Source organism: Enoplosus armatus, chromosome 8 (genome assembly GCF_043641665.1).
Source record: "Enoplosus armatus isolate fEnoArm2 chromosome 8, fEnoArm2.hap1, whole genome shotgun sequence".
Classification (NCBI taxonomy): domain Eukaryota; kingdom Metazoa; phylum Chordata; class Actinopteri; order Centrarchiformes; family Enoplosidae; genus Enoplosus; species Enoplosus armatus.
In genome coordinates, this window is record NC_092187.1 from 12,003,806 (window position 1) to 12,026,616 (window position 22,811).

At 40.6% G+C, this 22,811-nt stretch overlaps 2 protein-coding genes and 1 long non-coding RNA gene across 4 annotated transcripts; 1 reads left to right on the plus strand and 2 right to left on the minus strand.

The window, feature by feature from the left end:
- Positions 1–1,000: 1,000 nt before the first annotated feature.
- On the minus strand, positions 1,001–5,209 carry ppardb (peroxisome proliferator-activated receptor delta b). Of its 2 annotated transcripts, XM_070910596.1 has the most exons (7): positions 4,832–5,209; positions 4,602–4,753; positions 4,341–4,479; positions 3,682–3,884; positions 3,120–3,326; positions 2,782–3,025; positions 1,001–2,115 (listed from the first exon to the last, which is right to left on the minus strand). In XM_070910596.1, the coding sequence occupies exons 1-7, from the start codon at positions 5,160–5,162 to the stop codon at positions 1,868–1,870; spliced, it is 1,524 nt and encodes a 507-aa protein (XP_070766697.1). In that variant the 5' UTR covers positions 5,163–5,209; the 3' UTR covers positions 1,001–1,867. The 2 variants fall into 2 exon arrangements, with proteins under 2 accessions (XP_070766697.1, XP_070766698.1); XM_070910597.1 differs by lacking the exons at positions 4,341–4,479; positions 4,602–4,753.
- A 3,924-nt stretch (positions 5,210–9,133) lies between these two features.
- LOC139288713 (differentially expressed in FDCP 6 homolog) lies at positions 9,134–18,253 on the minus strand. The gene is made up of 11 exons (XM_070910102.1): positions 18,158–18,253; positions 16,360–16,500; positions 16,078–16,263; positions 14,968–15,195; positions 14,723–14,869; positions 12,311–12,419; positions 11,930–12,228; positions 11,677–11,843; positions 11,005–11,203; positions 10,782–10,872; positions 9,134–9,960 (listed from the first exon to the last, which is right to left on the minus strand). Exons 1-11 carry the CDS (start codon positions 18,251–18,253, stop codon positions 9,764–9,766), a joined length of 1,860 nt encoding a protein of 619 aa, XP_070766203.1. The 3' UTR covers positions 9,134–9,763.
- Positions 18,254–20,216: 1,963 nt separating this feature from the next.
- Positions 20,217–21,437, plus strand: LOC139288427 (uncharacterized). Its single transcript, XR_011597446.1, has 3 exons — positions 20,217–20,335; positions 20,807–20,893; positions 21,363–21,437. It is a non-coding gene; the product is annotated as an uncharacterized lncRNA (long non-coding RNA).
- Positions 21,438–22,811: the final 1,374 nt, after the last annotated feature.

The window sequence follows — 22,811 nt, forward strand, 5'->3', positions numbered from 1 at the left end:
AATGTTGATATATGAATCAGACATAATCTGCCTCATAATAAAAAATTGAGAAAGATCAAGTGTTAATATTTCTAATAAAGTTTATAAGTGAGATGTAACTAAACTAGATCTGTAAATAGGTTACATGTGACTATAAGGACGAAATTATTTCAAGTCTTAACATGTTTTTGTGAACAAATATGTCAATCCATCACTTAAACTTACACAGGCATAGAGGTAGCTTACATCAACTTTTTGGTGTACTTTCTCATTTTATCCATCCACACCCTTTGCTTGGCACACTGCATATCAGCCTATTAAAATATCAAATTTGCAATGTGTACCAATAGCAGGAATTAAGGCAAAAAAAATGTCAGAGATTAGATGAGACAGTGGAATAATGTCACAGATCATACATTAGAGGTAGATAGGGATCAAGACAGAATAAGAGCACAAGAGGAGACTTCTGAAGGTGGACTGTGTGCACCAGTGCTGACATACTGAAGTCCATTCAGAATAAGTACAGTGAAAAACAAGAGGTGCTACAGAATATGGGGGGGGGGGGGGGGGGGCAGTTGGAAATGTATAAATCCTGGCTACAGTATTGTAGGGTTGTTACACTGTGTGACAAATCAGAAAGGGGTAGTATACCAGATGCTGGATGTTGATTTCTAATCATCATCAGTTTTCCCAATAATGACATCATGGTACAGTATGCTGGTTTTAGGTAAATCCTGCTAAGGCGTGAAGTCCAAATTCCTCATCAAGGAAGAGTTTGTTGGTATGCTTGACAATATATTTGGTACAACCTAAACTAAATAGGCAGACATGTAATATGAAAGAACAGATATACTTAATACATAAAACAAGATAATTCATGTTTTGCCCTTACAAATATGATCAACAATTACAAATAATTAGTAACATAATTACACAGAATAAACTAAGAAAAACCTTAAAAAGGCGAGTTTGTGATAATTTGCATGTCAAAATAAAGGAGAAAAAAAAAACATGCGGTCCCTTGTACTTCAATGGGTCGTGTGTTTATAGTGTCAGCTTCAGAAACAAAATCTGTGCAGCATAGTCCATAAGTTACCTCTTGGGTAGATGGCTTTAAGACAAAACCTATATAACTTGGATCTCCACATTTATTGACAAATGGAAAAAGGGTATTGCACAGACAGCTGCTTTGAGAGAGCTCTACACTGCTGGAGCCAGCCCAGTTTGTGTTCTATAAACCAAATGGCAAAGTAGCAGTCACTGATGATGATAATGATGATGATAGTGATGTAAACAAAAACCAATTTGTGCATCTTCAGCTTTACCAAAAAGTCTGAGAACAATCACTCTACCAAAGACATTGGTTTCATAAGAAACTCTTGCACGGTACAAACTGACGGCTCTTTTCTATCTCAATTATGCCATTGGTGTAAGAACATGAAATGCTTTCCCTTCAGAGCGAAACACAGAGCCGAGGTGAGTGAGGAGAAGCTCTCTCTAGACACTGCTCTGGGGTCAGCTTTGCTATTAGAATGTAATAGGAGCAGCCTCGGTGAGAAAACATTTCATTCTCTCTGTTAAGCGACCGTTGTGGGAAACTAGGACTTGCGGCAAATGATTCCAGATGCTCATCTCACACACACAACACACTCACACCCACCCACCCACACCCACACACACACACACACACACACATTACTGTGCTGAGCGTAATGCTGACATTGAGAAGACTTTGCTGATTGTGTTAGCCCTACCACGTGACTTTGCCTCATCATGTTAAAATCCATGCCCGTACGTGGAACAGTGCTTGTACTGAATGCAGTGTATTATTATAAATGTAAATTCAGTCTGTAACAGTATTGCTAAAAGCAGTCTGCGCTGGAGAATACTAATACATGTCTTTGTAGATCTCCTGTAGTAGAGGGTGGAGCGAGGTCTCCGACTCAGTCTTTTTGATCTTTTGGACAAGGTGAACGTTCTCGGTAACCAGCTGACGAAGGTCGGCCATCTTCTGCAGCAGCTTGGGGAAGAGGTAGACTGAGTCAGAGTGGTTTGCTTGAAGGTGGAGGTCCAGGGCCTGGAGGATGCTGTCCTGACTCTGCTCCACCTGCTTCACGTTAATTAGCCCGGGACGATCTGAGAGAACAAGAAGGCACCATGGGACATGAAGAGTGACAATGTGCTCTGATTTGTGTATGTACCCTGTTTCTGCAGGGTTTACCAAGTTAAATTTAACATTTTTGAAGACTTTTTAATGCAAAATAGAATGTACTTTAATACCAGATTCATAATCATACATACCAAAGAATGAAAGTATGATGGAAAACCAGTAGGGACGATTTGGCCTTGAATTATTAACTACTATATTAAATATTTTTCAGCACTCACCAGCAGTATATAACAATAATTTCAAATGATATAATTAATTCAACTAATGTGACCTGGATCAGCATAAGCAGCATAAAATGGATGAATGGATTAACCAATTCTTTGACGTTAACATTGACCTTTAAGAGTTTCTTAGCAGTAGCAGCACTACCAGCAGTGACAGTGTTTGCTGTAGGTCTGATGATGCTGACTGAAACTACAAAAAAAGGATTGCGCAGCCTCCTGCAAGCACAACTCACAGTTATCGGATACATAAACTTTGTAAATAAAAAGTATGACTTTTATACCTTCTAAGGCAGTTTTTTGAAGAAAATTAATTCAATGTTTTTTGAAGACTTTTCAAGACCTGCAGATACCCTGAAAAACAAGCAAATATGACATGACATACTTTACTAGAAAACCCATCCGTCTCACCTCCACAGAGAATAATGGCAGCAACAAACAGAGCCAGGTCGCTGTCATCCAGCTCCAGAGCGTTAAACTTGACAGCAAACTCAAACTTGGGCTCCATGATCTCACTGAAGGGCTTTCTTAAGCTGCGCAGGAACTCCCTGGTCACAAAGCCTTTACCATTGGCCACCAACAACCCATCTTTGTTCATGATAGAGGGCAACATGGCAAAAATAGCCTCGTGCACGCCGTACTTCAGCAAAGTCACCTGCAGAAAGCGCACAGACGATTGTACATTAGTGCCTAAACAGCCACATACAAATCGTATTACTGTATAGCACACTGAGTCGATCGTGACTCACCTGATCATTAAGGAAGAGGTCCACAAACCCTGGAATGCACTTGGCAAACTCGGTGAGCTCTCGCACAGTCTCCACAGTAGTGCATTGGCAGCGGTAGAACACATGGACCCCTATCTCCTTGGTCAGGGGCGCACCGGGAACTAACTGACTCCATACCAAACCGCTCTCTGCCTTCCACAGTGTGTCCACATCGTAGATCACAAACGGCTAAAAGGAGGACAAAAATCAAGTTCTCATAAATTACCATCTGTAACTTCAAAGACTTAGAACTAGAATATACCTGGTATGACATTTAGGTATTAAGGATTCACATAAAACACAAGAATGGATTATAAATAAATATGTACTTTTTGGTTCTCTTACATATTTTCAGAAGAGGCTTGAAACGAGAATAAGTTCGACTGACTAAAACAATATACTATGCTTTAATTTCTAAACAAGATAACATTTCAAGCAACCAGCAGTTAAGGGTCAGAGCCACAGTGACCATAGATGTAAAAATATATTCCTGTGACCCTATGATGGTCATGTCAGCTCTTCTAGGTATAAAACTGGAACGTACCGAGGTGCTGCTAGTTTTGCCCATCAGGATGCTGCGGGCCCTCTTCTTGGTCATACTGAGGTTCTTCAGGTAGGCTGTGTTGACTTGTTTGGCCAAGGTCTTCAGGTCTGAACCACCTGGTTTGCTGTGGTTCAGTTCCTCCGCAAGCAAGCCTGCCACCAGCTTCTTCCTCTCCGCCTCAGGCATACGTCCATAACGGATCGCTGAGAAAACACACACACACACACACAAAAGTCTTATTTTGAGTGGATATTTCAGGAGTAAATCACTTTGTCAGTACCATGGTTAGGTTCTGATAACCTGGCTTTTTTTCAGAACAGGTTCTAAGTTAGCCCTCGACTGAATCCACCATCCCCTCAGAGAAACTGCATGTTTCAAAATTGCAATTGAAAATCACTTCCTCCACCCCCCTTGTTGTAGACAAACAAATATGTACAAAGGTTCCAAAGGAGATTAGACAGGACCTTTATGATTATATGATAAATTAATTGTTATTCACTTCAGATTTATTAAATTATAATATAATTATAATAATAATTGTCTAAGCTAAACCTTACACAGTAAATTACATTTCAAATCAAGTATTGGATTAGCTTAATTATTTAAAATAACACAGCCTAATTTAAGGAGTTCATTTGCTAAAATGTTTTCTCTCTCACCATCATGGGACATTCCCAAAGACAGGCACTTCTGGAAGCGACAATATTGGCACTTGTTACGATTCTTCTTCTGAATTTTGCAGGAACGCTCACAGCGATCATATTCCAGTTTCATCCGCACAGTCCGCCGGAAAAAGCCCTGAGTTAGAAAGAACGGAACCGGTTCAGTAACACATATCAGACAGCACAAAACTGCTGTTATCATACTTTGCAATCTTACTTAGCAATTCTGCTGCGATGCACACACACTAATTGTATTACCTTGCAACCCTCGCAGGCATGGACACCATAGTGGAAGCCAGAGGCCTTGTCCCCGCAGACCTTACACTCCACGCTGATCCCAGACCCTGTGCTGTCTTCACGGCCAAGACGCAGCTGTTCTGACAGCGAGGGCGACGAGGTATGGGACAGGTCTGCAGAAAAATATGCATGAATATTAAGGCTAAAGAATTATCTATCATCTAAATATGTCATTGAAATAAAAGTCTTACCTGTATAGCTGGATGCTGCACTGCTGTTTTGCTTGTTCTCCTCCTGATCCAGACTCTCTTTCTCTTTTTTCTTCTGGTCCCCTTTCAGGCCTTTAGAGGCAGGAACTACCTTCTTCTCCTCCTTGTCCTCCTCATCCTCACTTTCCCTGGCCTTCAACTCTTGCAGGTCTGTCAGCTCCGACACACTTGTCCCCCCACAGCTGTCTGAACCTCCAGACTCTCCCTCCGGTGGCGTCCACCCGACATCGGCTGAGTCCTCTGGGGATTTGGGCTCGGAGTAGCCGTTCACCCTGTCGTGCTGCTCTGTAGCAGTTTGCTGAAACCCTTCCATGGTTCCTGTTGTAGCTGACTCAGCGGCTTCCCTCCTGTCACGTTGCCATCATAGCTCCACTATTGGGGAATAGAATACCTCGTTTTAAATAAGCAATATTAAATTAAAAACCATGTACTTAACATGTGAATTAAATGCAGAACAAGAATGACCAACAGATCACTATTAACTGGCCTCAAAAGTCCACATATCATCTATCTTGCTATTTGATCCAGCATGTGAGTGGTTAACAGTCCAATTCCAGTGACCAGTCACTAGCCCAACTGAGTGTAAAGCTTGTCATAACATGCTGCAGAGCCAAAATGCTCCTCTAAATGTCCATTTTTCATGGAAGCACACTTGTGAACACTGTGTGGCTATTTAGCTTTTGTCTTAGTAAATGGGAGCATTTACTAGTTTTTGACAGTTCGTTTCTTTAGGTGTCCTTTCCCGAGTCAGTCCATTACTACTGGTTGTGTTTGAGCAGCCAGGGAATGTCCTTGATAGTAATAGGCTTATGACATGATATACACACGCTGTGTAGGCATGCCAGGATTACCTGCTAGGCAAGCGGAACAGACAAGCAGGGGCCTGGACCACTGAGAACCATTGCATGAAGACAAACTTGCAACACCTTATTAATAGAGTGGGTGATATGCATCCTGATGTCAGAATGATAAAGTACATTTTCTGCAAAGTTTTTTAAAGAAACCATTAAAATAACCAGTCAGCAATCTGCAGCAAATTTAATAACTGACAGATTTAGGCACTTCATTACACTGATGCACAAAATTCACATAAAAATCCAATATAACCACAAAGCAGTCCTGCTCATTGATCAGCAACATGCACACAAACAGGTCTAATCCACCCAGAGATGTTAAAAGGGATACCACCACGGTATAAACAGCATGGCAAAATCTCTGATGTTACACATGTCTACATTGCCCACCCCTACTAATTTCCAGTCAGTGTGTGTGTGTGTCTATGAGGCTTAAATCTCAATTAAAAATAGCCTGGACATAAATAAGGGCCTCATTCCTATGAACACACAGGGCCCACAACTCAAGATGCCTGAGCCAACCACAGTTTTCTGGACTGACAGCAATGTGTCCTAAACATTTCAGTCTGTTCTCCACTATCTTAAAAAGTAAACTTTGTCTCTTTTGGAGCTGGGAGACATCTGTATTATTGTTTGCCTCACTTCCATGGTAGGGTGCACAGTGTACTTGGTGGGTGCTTTAAGGGGACAGGGTGCATGCACTATGTACACACTGTGCAGTGTTGATCGCGGGTGGAGGCGGTAGGGGAGAGGGCTTTGGGGGTGGGGGTTACATATTTGCCCCGGGGCCCCCTAGTGGATTAATCCGTCCATGTATGTAGCTGTGCCCTGACAAACATCCACAGCCTCTACTTATTAAGAGATGTATTAATATTTCCAGTGTGAATACGGTCGTCACATGATGGCCCAAAGCGGGACACAGCCTAAACTTTGTTTTCATAACGTTTGGAGGTTGCCAGTAGCCAACCTGTCACACTGGTTCTCGGAAATATCTGCTAACATTACTGTGAACTGAATGAGTCACAGACATGACTGTAACTGGATACAAGTATAAAAGAAATGAAAGGACGGATAAGTTATAGACATGGCTACCGTCAAACTTTTTTTTTTTTTGCTTAAAGTGAAACCAATATTAGACGTATAAATGGGTAGCTTTGCCCTGCAAGGCGGCCGTCGAAGAGAGTCGGCACGGCTAGCTAACTTAGCTAGTTAGCTACTAACCTTGAATGTTGACTGAGTACTACTACTAGCTGTTAGCGTGGCTGACCCACATTCGCGTGTGCCTTAAAATAACGTTAGCTGGCTTGCCAAGTTAGCTTACCTCTCCCAATAGTGCTGCTGGTTCAGAAGACGTTTTTTACGCTACGAGAAATTGCCAACAGGCTAAAATAAACTGGTAGCCACTGTCCCGATTCCCGTCCTGGATCGATCGGCTGTTGACAAGTTGTTTGAAGTCACCAGCAAGAGTTAGCTAGCTGCAGGAGCTAACGTCAGGCTGCTAACATAAACTTAAGATTGATTCAGGCCTTCGGGTAGCAGTCGAGCTGACAAAACTGCTGAGCTCAAAAGAAAAGAAAAACTGTCAGGACACTTTTGGTCGCTACCATATCACATGCAGATAAGCATAGTGAATTGATAATCCCTCCCCGACTCTCTCCTTGTTGTTCCTAGCTTTGCTTTGCTTTGCTTTGCTTCACCCCCCCCCTCCTCCATCGTCACATGCCAGGACACAGCGCCACCCCCCCCCCCCCCCACACACACACACGCACACGCACACATCAAACTGGATTCAGCAAACAGCTTTCTGAGGAGTCAAGGTCTCTGTTCACACTAATATGCACTGTTGTCTCTGTAATCTGCGACATTTATTTTGGATCTGCACTGATACTTAACAGCTTTATGCGGCTTTGATCATATGCTGTGGTCTAAATAAAAACAATTGGTTTGACTTCACTAGATAGACTTGGATTGTGTGATTTTCAAAATATTTAGGAGAAGCAATTTTTTTTTAAATTAAACTTATGATTTTCTAGCCAAATGCCACATACCAAGACTTGATTACCAATTACCAATTAGGCAAAGCAAGAAACTGCCTTGGCGGCCCAACCCTAAGGGCCCCCCCAAAAGCCTCTGCTTCACTGTGCAGCACAATAATATGTTTAATTGTAGCTTTGCTTGGCAGTTGATGCTATTAAACCACAGTACCAATGGACGTGATGAGGGTCTTGAAGAAAAAACTATGATTTACTATAACTTGGATTTAATTTTTGTTGCTCTGGCCATCACTTCCATCGGTTATGGTAACATCCTACTAAACCAACGTAATTGCGGATATCTGAGAACAACAATGTCCAACAGAGCAACAAACTTCTTTTATAACCTGATCTATAGACCATGCATTGAAGAGGAACCCTGTGCCCAAATCCAGTTTTAAGATTTTTATTATTTCATGGTGCACATTCCTAAACTAATTTGTGGTTATCTAATCACCACACAGCAATCCTGGGGCCATATTACAGCATGGGAATACTGTACACACTGAACAGAGAGTTAATGGCAGGTCTAGCAGTTCATTTGCTCTTGGGAAGCTGGTTGGCTATGGTATATATATATAAAGTTCTTTTTAAAGTCAGCATTCATGATTACATGGGTTTAGACGGGCTGCTATATGAAAAATATAATTTCCCCAAGATACAAGAAAGTTAAAAACTACTGAGTTTTTTCTTTTAGTTTAAGTTTAAGGTTGTGCAATTTCCACCCTTCTGCTATGTTTTGTAATTCTGTTACCATGATATAGCTTTAAAAAAGAAGCAAATATCAAATGTTTTGGCAGGTTATATCAACCATGTATATCGACAATAAGTATAACTGTCTCCTTTCTATAAGTAAGTCTTATTATTTATTTATTTTGTGGTTTGTAATTGTTAGTGTAACGCTGAGACTTTCTGAAAGAAGAGTGAAAATAAACAAAACAAAAAGAAACCTGTTAAGTCTGTAAAAACTGGTAGATAAAACTATACAGCATACAGGCAAGGAGCCTATTTAAAATCAGTCCAACCGACATGTAGTTTGCTCCGTTTGTCAGTGGATGTCTCTGTTCACTCGTGGTTTTATCAGTGAGAGCCGTCAAATTAGTCAGTGATGACACATTTTGACACTGAACAAATGAGGTAGACTCAAATTCAAACTCGAGCGGACGTGCAGTTTGCAAATTCAGCAGTGTGGGCTTCAACTCCTTCCATTGCGTGGTCCTTGTAATTAAAATGTCAGTCATTTACTAACTTATTTAATGTACTTATTTAAATATTATTCATCACAGCTATTCATTGTGTAAAGTATCTGAGATTTTATTGAAAGTGATGCTAACAATTTGTTTGAATTCCACGCTGCACTTCAGTTCAACGCAGTAAAGATACAGGAAGAAATCAGGTGAAGGCATCGATTCACTCCTTTATTTACAATTATGTTAACTGACAGCAGAAACAGGAAGTTCTCTCTCTCTCTCTTTCCTGTTTGTCAGGAGTGACACTCTTCAACTGAAATTGCAGTAACCTCTAATACTGAACCAACTTTTTACGTCAAGTCAAGGCACCCTCCACCCCCCAACAAAATACATATATAAAAATTAAACTTTATGTGTCTATATTACGGAGCTAAACAAATGAGCTTCCTTGTATTGTAAGTAAGTATTAGCCTTTAAACGTCACAACTTACTTTGTACTTTCAGGATCTTGCTTACAGCTCATTTTCTTTGCACTGAGGTATCGTTTATGTCCAGAGCAGGCCTCACACAGGTTGCTGTCAAAGCATTAGTTGAGCAGTGAATTCTGCAAATGTAACTTCTCATTAAAATGTTTTCGAAACTGCTGCTGTCTGTGAAATGAGGTCAGTAAATTCAACATTTAATAGAAATGGTAGTACTGTAAATTCAGTTTTAAGTGCAGATGTCCCACTGTTTTCATATTGTTCACACATTACATGGCCATCTCTTGCCCTTCCTGTCAGAAAACCTCACAGAGTGACTAGAAGTGACCTACGCAGCCTCTCTGATTCATGATTTTTAGGGGATGTCCATGTCTCCATTAGAGGCATGGGAATGGCGTTTCTCTAAATCACACCCAGCTCTGTTGTCAACATTTTCTTTGCTCTCCTCGTCCCGATCCTCCGATCCTGACCTCCTCCTGAGACGCAGCCCAGGATCTCTCTGTGTCGGGATCTGGAAGGCCGAGAAAGAGCTCCCCAACGATGGTCTCTTCTCTAAAAACAAGGACGGCACAAACAGAGCACTTCAGAAAGTGAAGTGAATGCTCACAGCAGGCAAGTTAAATCAGATTTAGGTCTGTAACATAGAGGTCTGGAGGCGAAGGTGCTGAAATAGAGAAGGAATTCACTTCAGGAAGTATATTCACAGAACAGAGTGTGAAATATAACTACTGTCAATTTAATCGCAAACAATCTTTGATCTAAGAAAATGGTGTCACACTAGTCTTTACTGGAGGCAAAGCTGAATATCAGCTCACCACAGCCTTTAACTCTGGCATTACGTAACCTGCAGTACGTTCCGGGGAAATAATTCAAATGACTGTAGCATAAAACAGAAATGACACATAATATAAGCTTACTTCCCTGTCAGTGAAACACAGTAGTACGTTTTATTGTCAGACAACAGACCTTTTCACAGAAGACATTTTGACTTGTTTTAAAAAACTTAAATACCGCAAAAAAGGTTTTTATGTTTGGCTGAGGTGGAAAAGTTTGTGTATTCATAAAAGCAAAATACGACAAAGTGCAATGGAAACAGTAGTAGGAAGAGCACAGGTGTTTAACGACGGCTCCGTTCTAGTCAATGTCCCAGTAAGTCATAACAGTGAGCCAGCGTGCACAATACCAGGACCCTGAAACTGAATGGAATTCAGCCATCATTAATTTTATTATTTACACCTGTGCTTTTCCTACTGTGACGTGTCTTCTGTGAAAGAGGCCTGACGCAAAGGTTTGCTGAAAATCAACCTCTTGAAATGCCACACGTCAGTCGTGTCACACAATGCACCATCTCGTCGTGCGGATGGAACACGTACCGCCTGGTCCGATTGGTCGCATCAGTCTGTTCATCTGGACGTTCCAGTGTTTGACGTTGGTGCTCGCCTGGCGAAGTTTCCTCTGTGCAGCCTGTCAGAGAAAAAGAGCAGCTCATTAAAACGCCCGTTTCCTGCAAGCAATAAAGAAATAAATGTAGTTTTGATGATAGTTGTTTTTTAACTAACTGTGAAATCTGTGAGGTTTTTATTTTTTGCTTCTTACCACTACATCCTGGTCAACCCTGTGCCGGTTGGCGCGGACCTCCTCCAGTTGCCTCTGTGCCTCGTCCAGGTCCCGGGACTTGGCCTCCATTTCCTGTTTCAGCTCCTGCTTCTCCCTCTGTGTCTTCAGGATGTACTCCTCCTGTTCTTCCTGCAGGTTCATCAGGGCCTTCATTTTCTCCTCCTCCTCGGCCAGTAACCTGGACACAACAGAGAACACCAGTAATAACCTTTTCTGAAGAAAGGTATGATTGACTCCTCACTGTTTAAGAGGAACAGCTATTTGTATCATGTTTCAGACATTACAGTAAGTATAAGATGCACGGGGCCGGATGCAAATCTGTATGTAGATTTATGGGATCAGTTCATCAGAATGTTTTACTTGAAAAGGCAGAGAGAGCTTAGAAACATCGACACAATATATCTGACTGATGGCAGCATTTAACAGCTTCCTCTGTTGGCAGCTCAACTTCCTCAGGAACATAACGCAAGATGAACTCCTTTCAACAGCTGAGCTCAATATCTGCACACAAAAGCACCTCCTCCCTTACAGCTAACAGATGTGTCTGCTGGCTCTGAACCCAAACAAATGACTTCTTATCGCGCTGTGAAAGTGCATGTAGGTCTCTAATCATGTGTTAGCGGAGATGGATGGCTACATGTAACACTCTACCCTGCTTGAGCGTAGCGGAAGGCCTCCTCATCCAGCCTGGCTTTGATCTCCTGCTGCAGCGCCTCCTCCAAACGCTTCTGCATCTCCTCCAGCTCCTGGATCCTCTTCCTCTGCCTCTCAGCTTCCTCCTCTTTCAGAGCCATCTCTGCCTGCATACTGACCCGGGCCTTGAGTTGCACAGCGAGAAGCAAAGGAATGACCACTCACATCTGTTCAAACTTATTTTTTCTTCCGTCTTTGCCTCCACACTCACCTCCTCAGCCTCCCGCAGCTGGACCTCCAGGGCCTGCTGGAGCTGTTCGTGCTGCTGGCGTCTCCTCTGCTCGTCCTGCTCCAAGAGGGCCTGAGCCTGCTTTTGCGCCTCCTTCAGGAGCTCCAGCTCCGCCAGCTTACGCTCCCGTTCCTCCTGCAGGGCCCGCAGCCTCTGCAGCTCCTCCTCCTTGGCCTGCCGTCTCTTCTCCCGCTGCTCACGCTGTTCACGCCGCTTCAGCTTCAGATCTTTGTGGAGGGAGTTTTTCCCCTCCACGTGCAGCCTGATAGCTGTCTGAATGGCTGTGAAGAAGATAACGTTTAATGTCTTGATATGAAGATGAAGTTTCTAAGATCAGACTTATCATGACTCATCTCCTCTGACCTGCAGTCCACTCCTGTCTCTGTTTGGTGTCTGAGGCGCTCATCTCATAAGTCTTGGAGAGGGTTTTCAGACAAAACATGCACCTCTTTCCATCCCGGTCGGGCAGCACCTGTTCAACGAGGGAAACTCAATTTCATAAATAAATATCCCGTCATCAAATTGTTTTTTCTCTTTTTTACATTTGCTGTAACCATTTTTTAAATATACAGTGATGAGGAGAAAAAAAAAACTTTAAACTCACTGGGAAAAGGACGTTTTTGATCCATTTTGATCGACCAAACAATATTTGATCATCGTCTACTTCCTACAATAAAGCATGATTTTAGAATGATTGCTTGTTTTCCTCTGGAGTAACACATGGTGCAGTGTGTGGTGCTCTTGCTGAAAAAATAACAGAACTTGACCTGATTTTTGTTTGTCATCACTCAGTGTGATGCCGCGTGGCATTGATGGGCTAATAATTGACTCTGTGTTAATGTCAAAAGCCAGCAAAACAGCCCAGGTAACAATCACCAGAATCCTGCTACTGAATGGGTCAGTCATGAGAGCGAGGCTGGCAGACTAATCAGTTAAGTTCACTTGAGCTCTGTGAGATTTGTGAGGAAGCCTGATTGTGAAACAAGACAACATTCAGCATTCAACCGTACTTTTTTATGAACTTGATGGTTCCCAACCTTTTTGGATTATGAAAAGGGGGTTATGTATTTTTACTCCTTGCATAAGGGAGGGTGGTCTAAATGTTTTGGGAGCGAGGAGGGGGGGTCTTTAGTGATTAGAGACACGTCATTTGTCACTATTCTGCAGCAGCTCCCACCTTCCCTTTAATCTTGACAGTCTTGACAGAAAGCAGAACATTAGTGAAATAAAAGATGTGTCGAAAATGTCTGGCTAGAATATTTGTTTACCATAGTTTACCATAATTTTGACACTTCGATTTCGGGGCTATGTGAAAATCATTGTTCCATTAACATGTTAAAGGGGAACTGACAGAAGTTGTATAAAGCCTTTTGTGGCTCAGACGGGAGCTGCAGGAAATCTGAAAAATGGTTGGAGCTGAAGACTACAAGTTTGAAAATGAAAGAAATCTAAAGCCTGCTCCTCATCTCTGCTTGAGACTAGCGGCTTAAGGCTACACTAGCCACTACTTGTATGACACACTCAAATCTCAACATTGCATTGTGGGTAGTGTAGGAGCCGGGTTTTGACATGGAAGATGAATACATGGAAGAAAAGAGACGACATCTTCGATTCTGCTGCATCAATTTTGATCCTTTTTTTATCAAAGTGTCCATTGTGAGTCCGGCGGTGTTTTAGGAGTGCAGTACTAAATCGGTGGAGTACTCTTGGAAGGTTTAAAGTGGAGTAAGTCATCTTAAATTAGTTGTGAACTTAGTTATCAATGCTAATAGTGTTTTAGATTACTTAGAGATAAAGTGGGGAATGTGTTGCAGTTTTTCTCTTAGTCAAGGAAAGAGTCCAAAGAAAATCACAATTACACTGGGGAGGGCCTCGTTTTTTAAAAAAGGTGGAACATAATGTTTTGCCCTTCTCCCCATCCCAATAACTTTCATACAGTCCCTTGTGAGTCCTAGTAACTGGTTGCACATGTCTACGGGTTGTGAGCAGTGAGACTAAAACCACATTTAGAACCAGATTGTGTTACTGTACTATATTGTATATTATGTTATACTATATAATTACATTCACCTTATATCTTATATCCCATACAATATTATATGGTACTATATTATACTATATTATGTTCATATGTTATAATGTTTGATTACATGATAAACTAAATTATATTTCTATTATAATTCTATATTAATTAACCGACAAACACTAAGTATCATTACTTAAACATATTATATATTAGTCTGGTGTACTCTGTTTACATATACTAGACTGTCACTTTATCTAGTCATTTTGTCTTTAATTACTCTTGTATAGTTTCTATTTTTTTACTTCCATTCTTATTTTAATTTGTATATATATATTGTATATATACCTCTTATGATATCATATTTATTTGTACATCAATCTTAACAGGTTATCTTATCGTATCTAACTTTAATGACTCATAGTGTTTTATTTGAATTATTTTGTTTCTAAGTCCTGAAGAGATAACATTTTTCAGTAATTCACGAGAAAAAACAAAGATGAGGGAAGTCATAAATCTTGTGACCCCCTCAGCTTCATCTTACGACACCTCGGGGGAGTCCCCCACCCCCCCAGGTTGGGAACCGCTGGCTTAAAGAATGATATTTTGAATCAAATGTACTAAAAAAAGCAAATGAGTATGTATTTCTTTTCTGGACAAACTGACAAAGAATACATTGTTATCAAAAGCCACAGTTCTTTCCAGTGTTAGCAGTGTTTGGCTTTGAAAGATGATCATCTCCAGCTGCTTACCTCCACACAGCAGTTCCCATCCAGAACTATGTTGCCCTGGCAGTCTTTGCGGTCCTCCCCGGTGTAGTAGAACAAGTTGCTCGGCCTCAAGGTGAACCAGCGTTCCTTCCAGTTTCTCCTCAGCTGGCCTTTCTTCCACAGATAACCCTGCGTGCCCCCGACCAACACACACACATACTGTCACCAACACATTGCAGAGCACGTCAGGAACCAAAACACACACAGATGGCAGATGCGTCTCCTACCTCTTTGAGAACATCACCAACTATCTCCCTGTACACTTCCTCTATAGCCATGCTGATTATGCTTTTATCAATTCCTCTGGTTAGCTTTCCAGAGTTCATCATCTCCAGAAAAACCCAAACAGTAATGCCGCTCTGCTGCACTGACTCTTGGGAGAAGAAGTCCTCTAATTCAACACAGTTGAACTCAGTAGTCATAGCCATGCATATCTTCTTGAGGAGGTACTCCACCTGCAGAGGAAAAGAAACCAAAGGCTGAGAGTGAGAAATAATGCGATTCATCTGAATTATCCGTCTTTGCTGCATCAAATAACTAAGTAACTAAGTGGCTACGGTAATTATTTCTTTTACTATAATAATAAATATAAAGTAGATTTTTTCTGATTTTTCTGAGCTTTTTACAATAAATTGTTTGCTGGCAGATAAGGTCAGAGTAGAGATCACATCCAACAATGTTGTCCTTAACTTTTATTTATGTTGATTCTTAATTAAATGCAGTATTTACGACACAATAGCACTCAGTACACCACAGATGTCTTTGTCCAGTGGTTGGCGTGCGAAACGCATACCAAAATAAAACTGGATAATGTTTTCTTAAACTCAGCTTGATAGAAACTACTCTGCCCTTGAATGTTAGGTCTTTCTCTTGGCAGCAGCTGTGAAAAAAACACAACAGGAAACCAAAATGAGAGTTCGCAAGTGAGAAACAAGCCCACACCGCTGCATGAAAAGAGCACCTTGTTCCATGATGGCAAGAAACAAGGTTTCAGCCAGGGTGTATTTAGTGGTTGTAAAAGATCCAACACCATTTTTAGGTCACAGATTACTGACTACAGTCTTTGAATTGCACTCAACAACAGAGCACAGTAACTTGAATTATCCATGTGGCTAAATTTAGAAACAAGTGTCACTATAATCACACGCACCCACGTTCAAGATGAGCAAATTTGTTTGTTCATATAATCTTACAACAAAAAATGCTTTTGTTCAGTCCAACCATGTGTTTGAATAACGAGAAACACCTCATATTCCAAGTATTTTTCAAAGTATCTGTTTTGTAATAGAGATTGTAATGAGTGAGTGTGAGTCCAAATATATTCTGGTTGAACATACCTCGTCAGGGACCATAACTAAAGGGTACTTGTCTTCAGAGAGAAAATTAAAAAGGCACCAAAGCCGAAAAGCATCCTTCTCCGGCAGAACAGTGCTGCTGGTTTTGTCCGTCTGGTAGTTTTTCTTTGCCGTAAGAGTCCAACAAAGCTCATCTACATTTTCCTGAATAAAAGACCCTTCAACAACCTGCAACGACAAAACACAGAGATTGAAAAAAACTCTACTACACAGCATTACAATTTCACAAAACAAAAAGAGCATATAGTGGTGTTTTTCCATCACCTTATCCAGGATGTATTTGTTGAGGTAAGGCATGTATCCCTGACTGGAAACTGGCCCATCATCATCATCCCTGAAGTGCTCCTCCAAAGCAACTGGATCATGTGGGATAGACAAGACTGTGCACAGGTTGTGGGACAGCACCTGAAAAATCACAACGTACAGGACATAAATATTTTTAAAAAGGACAACAATGGAATAAGCTTTACTGGCATGAATGTTGATGTTGCATACTGTATATCTACTGGACGGGATGAAACCATTGTGTTACTATTCCCTTAGAAAAGATTCCCAGACAAATGCTCATTTTGATCTTTGGGGAACTGAGGTTTTGCATTACTGCTGCATCGTATTTTTCTAAAAATAATTTTGTTTGCACATACATCAGTGTGAAAGAAATACTGAAGAAAATGTGGGTAGCTGGAGTCAACACGAAACTACATTACATACATACACTACAAGGAAATGTGTTTTTTTTTATCAAATTAAATTAGATTGGTACAGCACCTTTCATACATGTTTCAGTGCAGTGCTGAACAGATGACTGTCAAACTAAAAAGACAAACAATGAAGCAATATAGTAATTTGACAATGTGAGTAAAAATTATAAAAGTGGAATAATATAAATTACAAAAAAATAGATAAAAGGCAAACAATTACAGATGGGAATCAAATATCCATAAGCTATAAGTAACATAAACAACTATGTATAATCAGTGTGGTACTACTAGTATTACAATTAGAGTGTAAAAGGGAAACCAGGCTTTTACTTTTATTGCTATAAATTTCTTCAACGGTGAGTGCAATGTCTTGAGTTATCTGATGCATGTTATCTGACAACCAGTCTCCGTGTGTTGAGCCATAACCACATCCTGTCTCTACTCTCCAGCGCAGTACAACATCTGTCAGTTTTGAGGCCGTGGCATGCAAACTGCTTTCTTCTGAGGGCGTCTAAAGAACATGGTGCCTGTGCACAGGCTGCATGCATGAGGGGGATAAGCCTAGTCATGAGGCTGACTTGCTGTGAGCCAGGAGTGGCGGGCAGCACATCGCAGGAACGTGGAGGTGGCTGGAAATGGAGTCTGATCCACACCAAGACCAAGTGACATAACAGTGAGATCAACAAAAATACAGTGGCTTCATTGATGCCCTGTGGCAAGAGACAGCAATCACCAACATGTTTCCACTTTGTCCTCGCTCTAACTGTAACAATGTCCTTTTGACGTACATGGGCTCATGTTGTGAAGATACTCTATTCTACAGGCTGTTCTCTGGACAGGTCCAGTGCCAGAGGACCCTTTGCACTACAAGCTGGTACATGGAGGCCCAGTGTAAGCACAGCATGGAGATGAGGGCTCCCATTCATATACAGACTGAGAGCAAACTGTTACTCTCGTTCTCTCGCCAGACAGAGGTGCATATTGTGCCTTCTTGCAGCAGCGAAAGCATTTTACTCGCAATATAAGGAACAAATTTGTTCCTTGTTGGACAGCATGTGGTATAAAAAACAGAGCTACACACAGGAAATATTGAGAATGATAAGTAATATGAGATCGTGTACACCCTTTCTTCCTGAAACACCACTCAAATATAACAAAGACCAAATAACAAGCGCATTTGTGACATTTAGTTTGCTGAGCACTTCAAATATTTTCACCACATCTCCGTCAGAGCGAGCCCACGTGATGGAATATGAATTGAGGTAGGAAATGAGACAGCATATTACAAAAGTGAGCGAATTCTCAGATGAAAAAAATGTCTCCTAAACTCTAATTTTCCAGGTAGAGGACCCTCCACTCACCTTCAGCTGAGACTTGGACACCTTACCGCTCTTCTCCAGATCCAGGGCTGTGAAACCGTACCAGATGGACTTGAGCAGCTCAGACCGCAGTTCCATGTCTGCAGCACTGTTACTTTCTGGTTTCTTCCTTTACGTCTCTTCTTCTTCCCTCTGCTGTTGACACAGGGCCCCTGGGTGACAAGCAGACACCCACACTGTGTTGCTGCTGTCAGACAGACATGGGGCTTTACCAGGCTGCTGACAGCGACACCTGCAGGACGTCCACTGTCACTGTTTACTACATGTTCTGATCCTTTAAAGTAGAAATACCACAATATAAAAATACTCCATTACAAGTAAAAGTACATTGTATACTTCAGTGTTGAGAATGTCCCTTTTAGATTGTTATATTATTATCACAGTTTTATATTATATTATGTTCTGTTATTATTTCATTAAATTATCATTATTGATGTATTCAGGTGTCATCAGCATTTTAATGTTGTAGGTGGTCGAAGTGGAGCTATTTTTGATGTACTGTACACCTTTTGATGTATGTACTGTATATTGTTGGGTATCCTCGTTTATAACAAGGCATCATGTTTTATAAATGTATTAGTAGTAACTTCAGTTGTCAAATAAATGTAGTGGTATAAAGTATAATAAATACATAAAACGTGATTAGTCGAGCTATTATTTTATTATTTGCGACATAGCTCGTCCTCTCTCTTTGGTTTAACGTTACTTTTAGGTCTAGTGTTGGCTAACTATCACATGGTTAGCATAAAACGAAATTAGCAGTTAGCTTAAACTCGGGTTTGTACCTCTCATACAAGCTAGCAAACTGTAATTTAATTTAGCTAGGCCTAACAGTTTACTTTGTTTATTTTATATAGTATGTATGCTTTAGCATTGTTATTAAAAATAAACAGACTTCATGAATACCTGCTAGCCTAGGTACGCCTGATTCCAGGCGTCTGAACCGACAGTCACATCTCACATTTTGTCGAGAGTAATTCACATAATCTAGTAATTTAAATAACTGAGTGGTAACGTTGTTTAAATGACGTTGAGTCTGAATATCAGATATTACTGCTGCCATAACAAACATCGCCCTCTAGAGGCCCTTTGGAGGTAAATTGATTTAGTATTTGTGGGCAACATCAAGCAGCAATACTTACAAATTCTAGCAGCTAAACAATGGTTAAATTATTTCCCATGACTGTACCATACATTTATAAAAATCCGACCTAGGATTAAAAAAACAAAAAACACGAAGTGATTAACCGAGGTTACATCTTTTGTGTGACTAAAGCACACACTAGGAATCTGCTCATCTCCATGACAACTGAGCAAAGGAAGACAGTTAGATGCAGTTGAAAGCACTGGGAAACGTTAGTGAGTGGACCTTTAGTTAAGATGTTGTTAATGTCAAACTATTACTTTAAGTTTGAGTTAATTGTAAACATTATCATTATTATTATTATTATTATTATTATTATCATCCAGTATCACAGGATTAATCTCTTTAGTATTATGATAGATGTGATTATGATAGAATAGAGTCGATCAGCATCTCAAACAAAAACAAACTGAAGCAAAAATCTTGCTCAACAGTATGATATGTTTTGGTGTTTTATGCTTTGTTCTAAGTATTTTATTTGTATTTTTTTTATCGAACTAAACGTTGTTTTTTTCGTCGCATTTGTTGTACATGTTACTTGTTATATATGTTACATGTTCTTGTGCTGTTACTACTACTACTACTACTACTACTACTACTGACAATTATCCACTCTGGTGGACAATAATGTTGTATTCTACTCTGCTCTATTCTGTTCTGTTTGCAGGTGGGGGGATGCCGCGGCAAAAAGCAATCACGTGGTAAAACAACTTTCGCGTCGTTACCATGGAGCTGTTTGTGAAAATCGTTTTTTCATTGGTCAACGATATTGTCCTGACCAAAGTGCACGCAGTCATTGGTTGGTACGGCTTCCTCTGACGACCAATGGCGAAGCGCGCTTTTTACAAACTGCTGCGAGTCCAGGAAGTTCACAGCCCTCTGCGGTGTGAAAGGACATAACAAGGGATCTTTAAATCTGCACAAAACGCCTGGAAAACCAAAACATTTGGAATTCTTGTATCCGAAATACTTAATCGCACAGAAGGAAGTAACAGAGGCCCTCTTCTATTTTGAAAGTATGTAACGTATGTAATAAACGGCTCAACCTGCGTTTGTAGCATGTGCTAACGAGAAAAGACTTGACATTTAGTCTTCTGCTCGGGTTAAAGTTAACCAATATACTTCTCTTCCTAATGTTGGCTAGTCCACCCTGCTTAGCTACGATCAAGTTTGTGCTCTATTGATCAGGCAAAAAAAGTCAATACTTAATGCCTGATAAGTCCTTTCTACTGTTTCTACTACATTTGGCTGCATGGAGCTCAAGCTTTCTAAACTTCCTTGTTTTTGTATCATCCTATCTTCCTTAACTTTGGAGCAGTTAAAATGTGAAGTGTTGGAGGGAATTGTAGTCTGATGTTTTTTGTTTTTGCTGGTGCATGATTTATGTATTTTGTCTATCTGTATACACAGTTTGCTACTATCCTTTATAGAGTTTCATGCTTGGTTGCTCATATTTCATGTGTGTTTGCCATTTGTTGCTCCTCTAGTTGTTCTTCACACCTTGCTATCATTATGGACTCCCCTCCAGTACTCCGTCAGCAAAGTCAGAACAAAGTCCGGAGTGACTTTCTGAGGTAAGCCAGTTTATGAAGTTATTTTCTCCTGCCGTTAGGGCTTGATATCGAAACTCAGTACTTTTTTGGTACTGCTCGAAATGCACCTACAGCACCAATTATAAATAAAAAATAAAATAAAACCAAAAGGTGTCATCGGATGCCCTGTCAGATTTGTAATCTTGTTCAATTATTGTTTGATCAGATAGTTCCTGGTTTAAATTAAAACCTGTTTAGACTGTGTTTCATACATGCAAAATTCTTGTACAGCTGCTTGTGTTTAGACATTTAGCATTTGAGAAAGCTTCTTTTGTTAAATAAAAAAACAAAACAAACATTTGGAGAAACATGTTCATATTTCTAAAAAGTAAGGCAGCAAAAATGTGTTTTGTTATTGGTTCCCGAAACTCGAAATTCGCAACCGTATCAAAGAAATGCTTAACACTAGTTGCATTTATTATTTACCTACTGACTGGTTTTCTCCTCTCAGAATTAAGAATGAACATAACAAGATGCCAGCGCATCAAAAGCCTTCCAAACTCCAGTCCTCACCTCAATTTACCGACCGGGATATTGAGAACCAGGATCCAGGAAACTCACAAATGGGTAGGAAGGCACCTGTGCAACCAGGTGTAAGTAGGCTTCCAGTGCTTGCAAAGTCCCTTCGTCTTCAGACTCCCTCTGGCTTCAGTCAATCTCACTGTAGATGGGAGGAGAAACCTCTGGCTGTAAGTGCCTCATTCCTGTCCTGTAGATTATTTTAAAAAGTGTTTAATCAGATGATTCTTATGTTCTTAATACTTTATCATTGTCATGCAGGGGAAAGCTAAGAAGAAAAAGCCATGCACCAGGCCTATACCTTTCAACCTGTCTCAGCCCAAGAGCTCAAGAATGGCCTCTGAAAATCAACAGCCCATAACTGTTTCACAATCAAGGGCCGGCGCTCACGCTGTCCAACCTGATAACAATGTATGCAATGCTCGTCTAAAAACCCAAGACATAAATTCAAAACCTCCTACAAATACAGCCACATTAAACAGCAACGTGGACTCAACCAAAGGTACGGGGAAGTCTAATGGAAAGGCTGCAGAAAATACACCCCAGCTGTCAGGACAGTCCGGGCCTTCCAACACATTCAAGACTTCAGCCACTTTGTCCAATCCTCTATCATCCATTCCTAATAATGCTATGCATGAAAACAGCACTACTTCTTCTGCACAGCCTGCTCTTAGTGCAGAGGTCTGTTTGGATTACATGAACCTGCTCAGTCTCAAAGATCCAACCAAGACATCCCATGTTAGCCAAAACATGCAGCTGACCGCGCAGGGCAATTCTTCCAACTGCTCAGCCGGTAAGTTAAACCTGACAGTCCTGATGTAAATCCTACCTTCATGAAGGTCATAATGTTTTTGTTGAAACTATTCTAAACAGGTGTTGATTTGACTTCAGGGTCATTTGAATTGTATTGTGTAATACTGAGAGGTGTTGCTGTTGTTTTGTCTACCCCATTTATATCAATGAGGGTAACAGAAACACGTCTCCGTGTAATGTAATACATTTTAGCAGCACCACAAACTACAGCTTCCATCATACCGTTGAATGAACACCTATTTGAAACTGATCAAACACAAACTGAACATTTATAACCTTCATGAATATAGGATTTATTACAGGACTGTTGTATTAGTTTTAGCCAGGTGTATCTAATAATTCGGCAACTGAGTGTATTTGGTAATAAATAGAGTTTTTAAATATAGGTTTTGATGTGTTTGTTTGTTTTCACATACACTAATTGGATCCATTTAATACTGCTGCAATAACTAGATTTCTTCATGGAGATTAATGTATCTCACCTGGACAATGACACAATTGTAGCTTATTATTAATTAATTAGCTAGAATCATTAGGATTTTTATGATTGCCTGCTGTTTTTCTTTGT

What these genes read in the sequence shown, in the direction of transcription:
- ppardb (XM_070910596.1), bottom strand. Translation starts at nt 5,162, where the DNA reads ATGGAAGGGTTTCAGCAAACTGCTACAGAGCAGCACGACAGGGTGAAC. An exon ending in TTTGGGAATGTCCCATGATG is followed by an intron (nt 3,885 to 4,340) that starts GTGAGAGAGAAA and finishes GTGTTTTCTCAG; the next exon opens with CGATCCGTTATGGACGTATG. An exon ending in TGCCATTATTCTCTGTGGAG is followed by an intron (nt 2,116 to 2,781) that starts GTGAGACGGATG and finishes TTGTTCTCTCAG; the next exon opens with ATCGTCCCGGGCTAATTAAC.
- LOC139288713 (XM_070910102.1), bottom strand. Translation starts at nt 18,253, where the DNA reads ATGGAACTGCGGTCTGAGCTGCTCAAGTCCATCTGGTACGGTTTCACA. An exon ending in ACAAATACATCCTGGATAAG is followed by an intron (nt 16,264 to 16,359) that starts GTGATGGAAAAA and finishes TTGTCGTTGCAG; the next exon opens with GTTGTTGAAGGGTCTTTTAT. An exon ending in GAGACAGGAGTGGACTGCAG is followed by an intron (nt 12,229 to 12,310) that starts GTCAGAGGAGAT and finishes TCTTCTTCACAG; the next exon opens with CCATTCAGACAGCTATCAGG.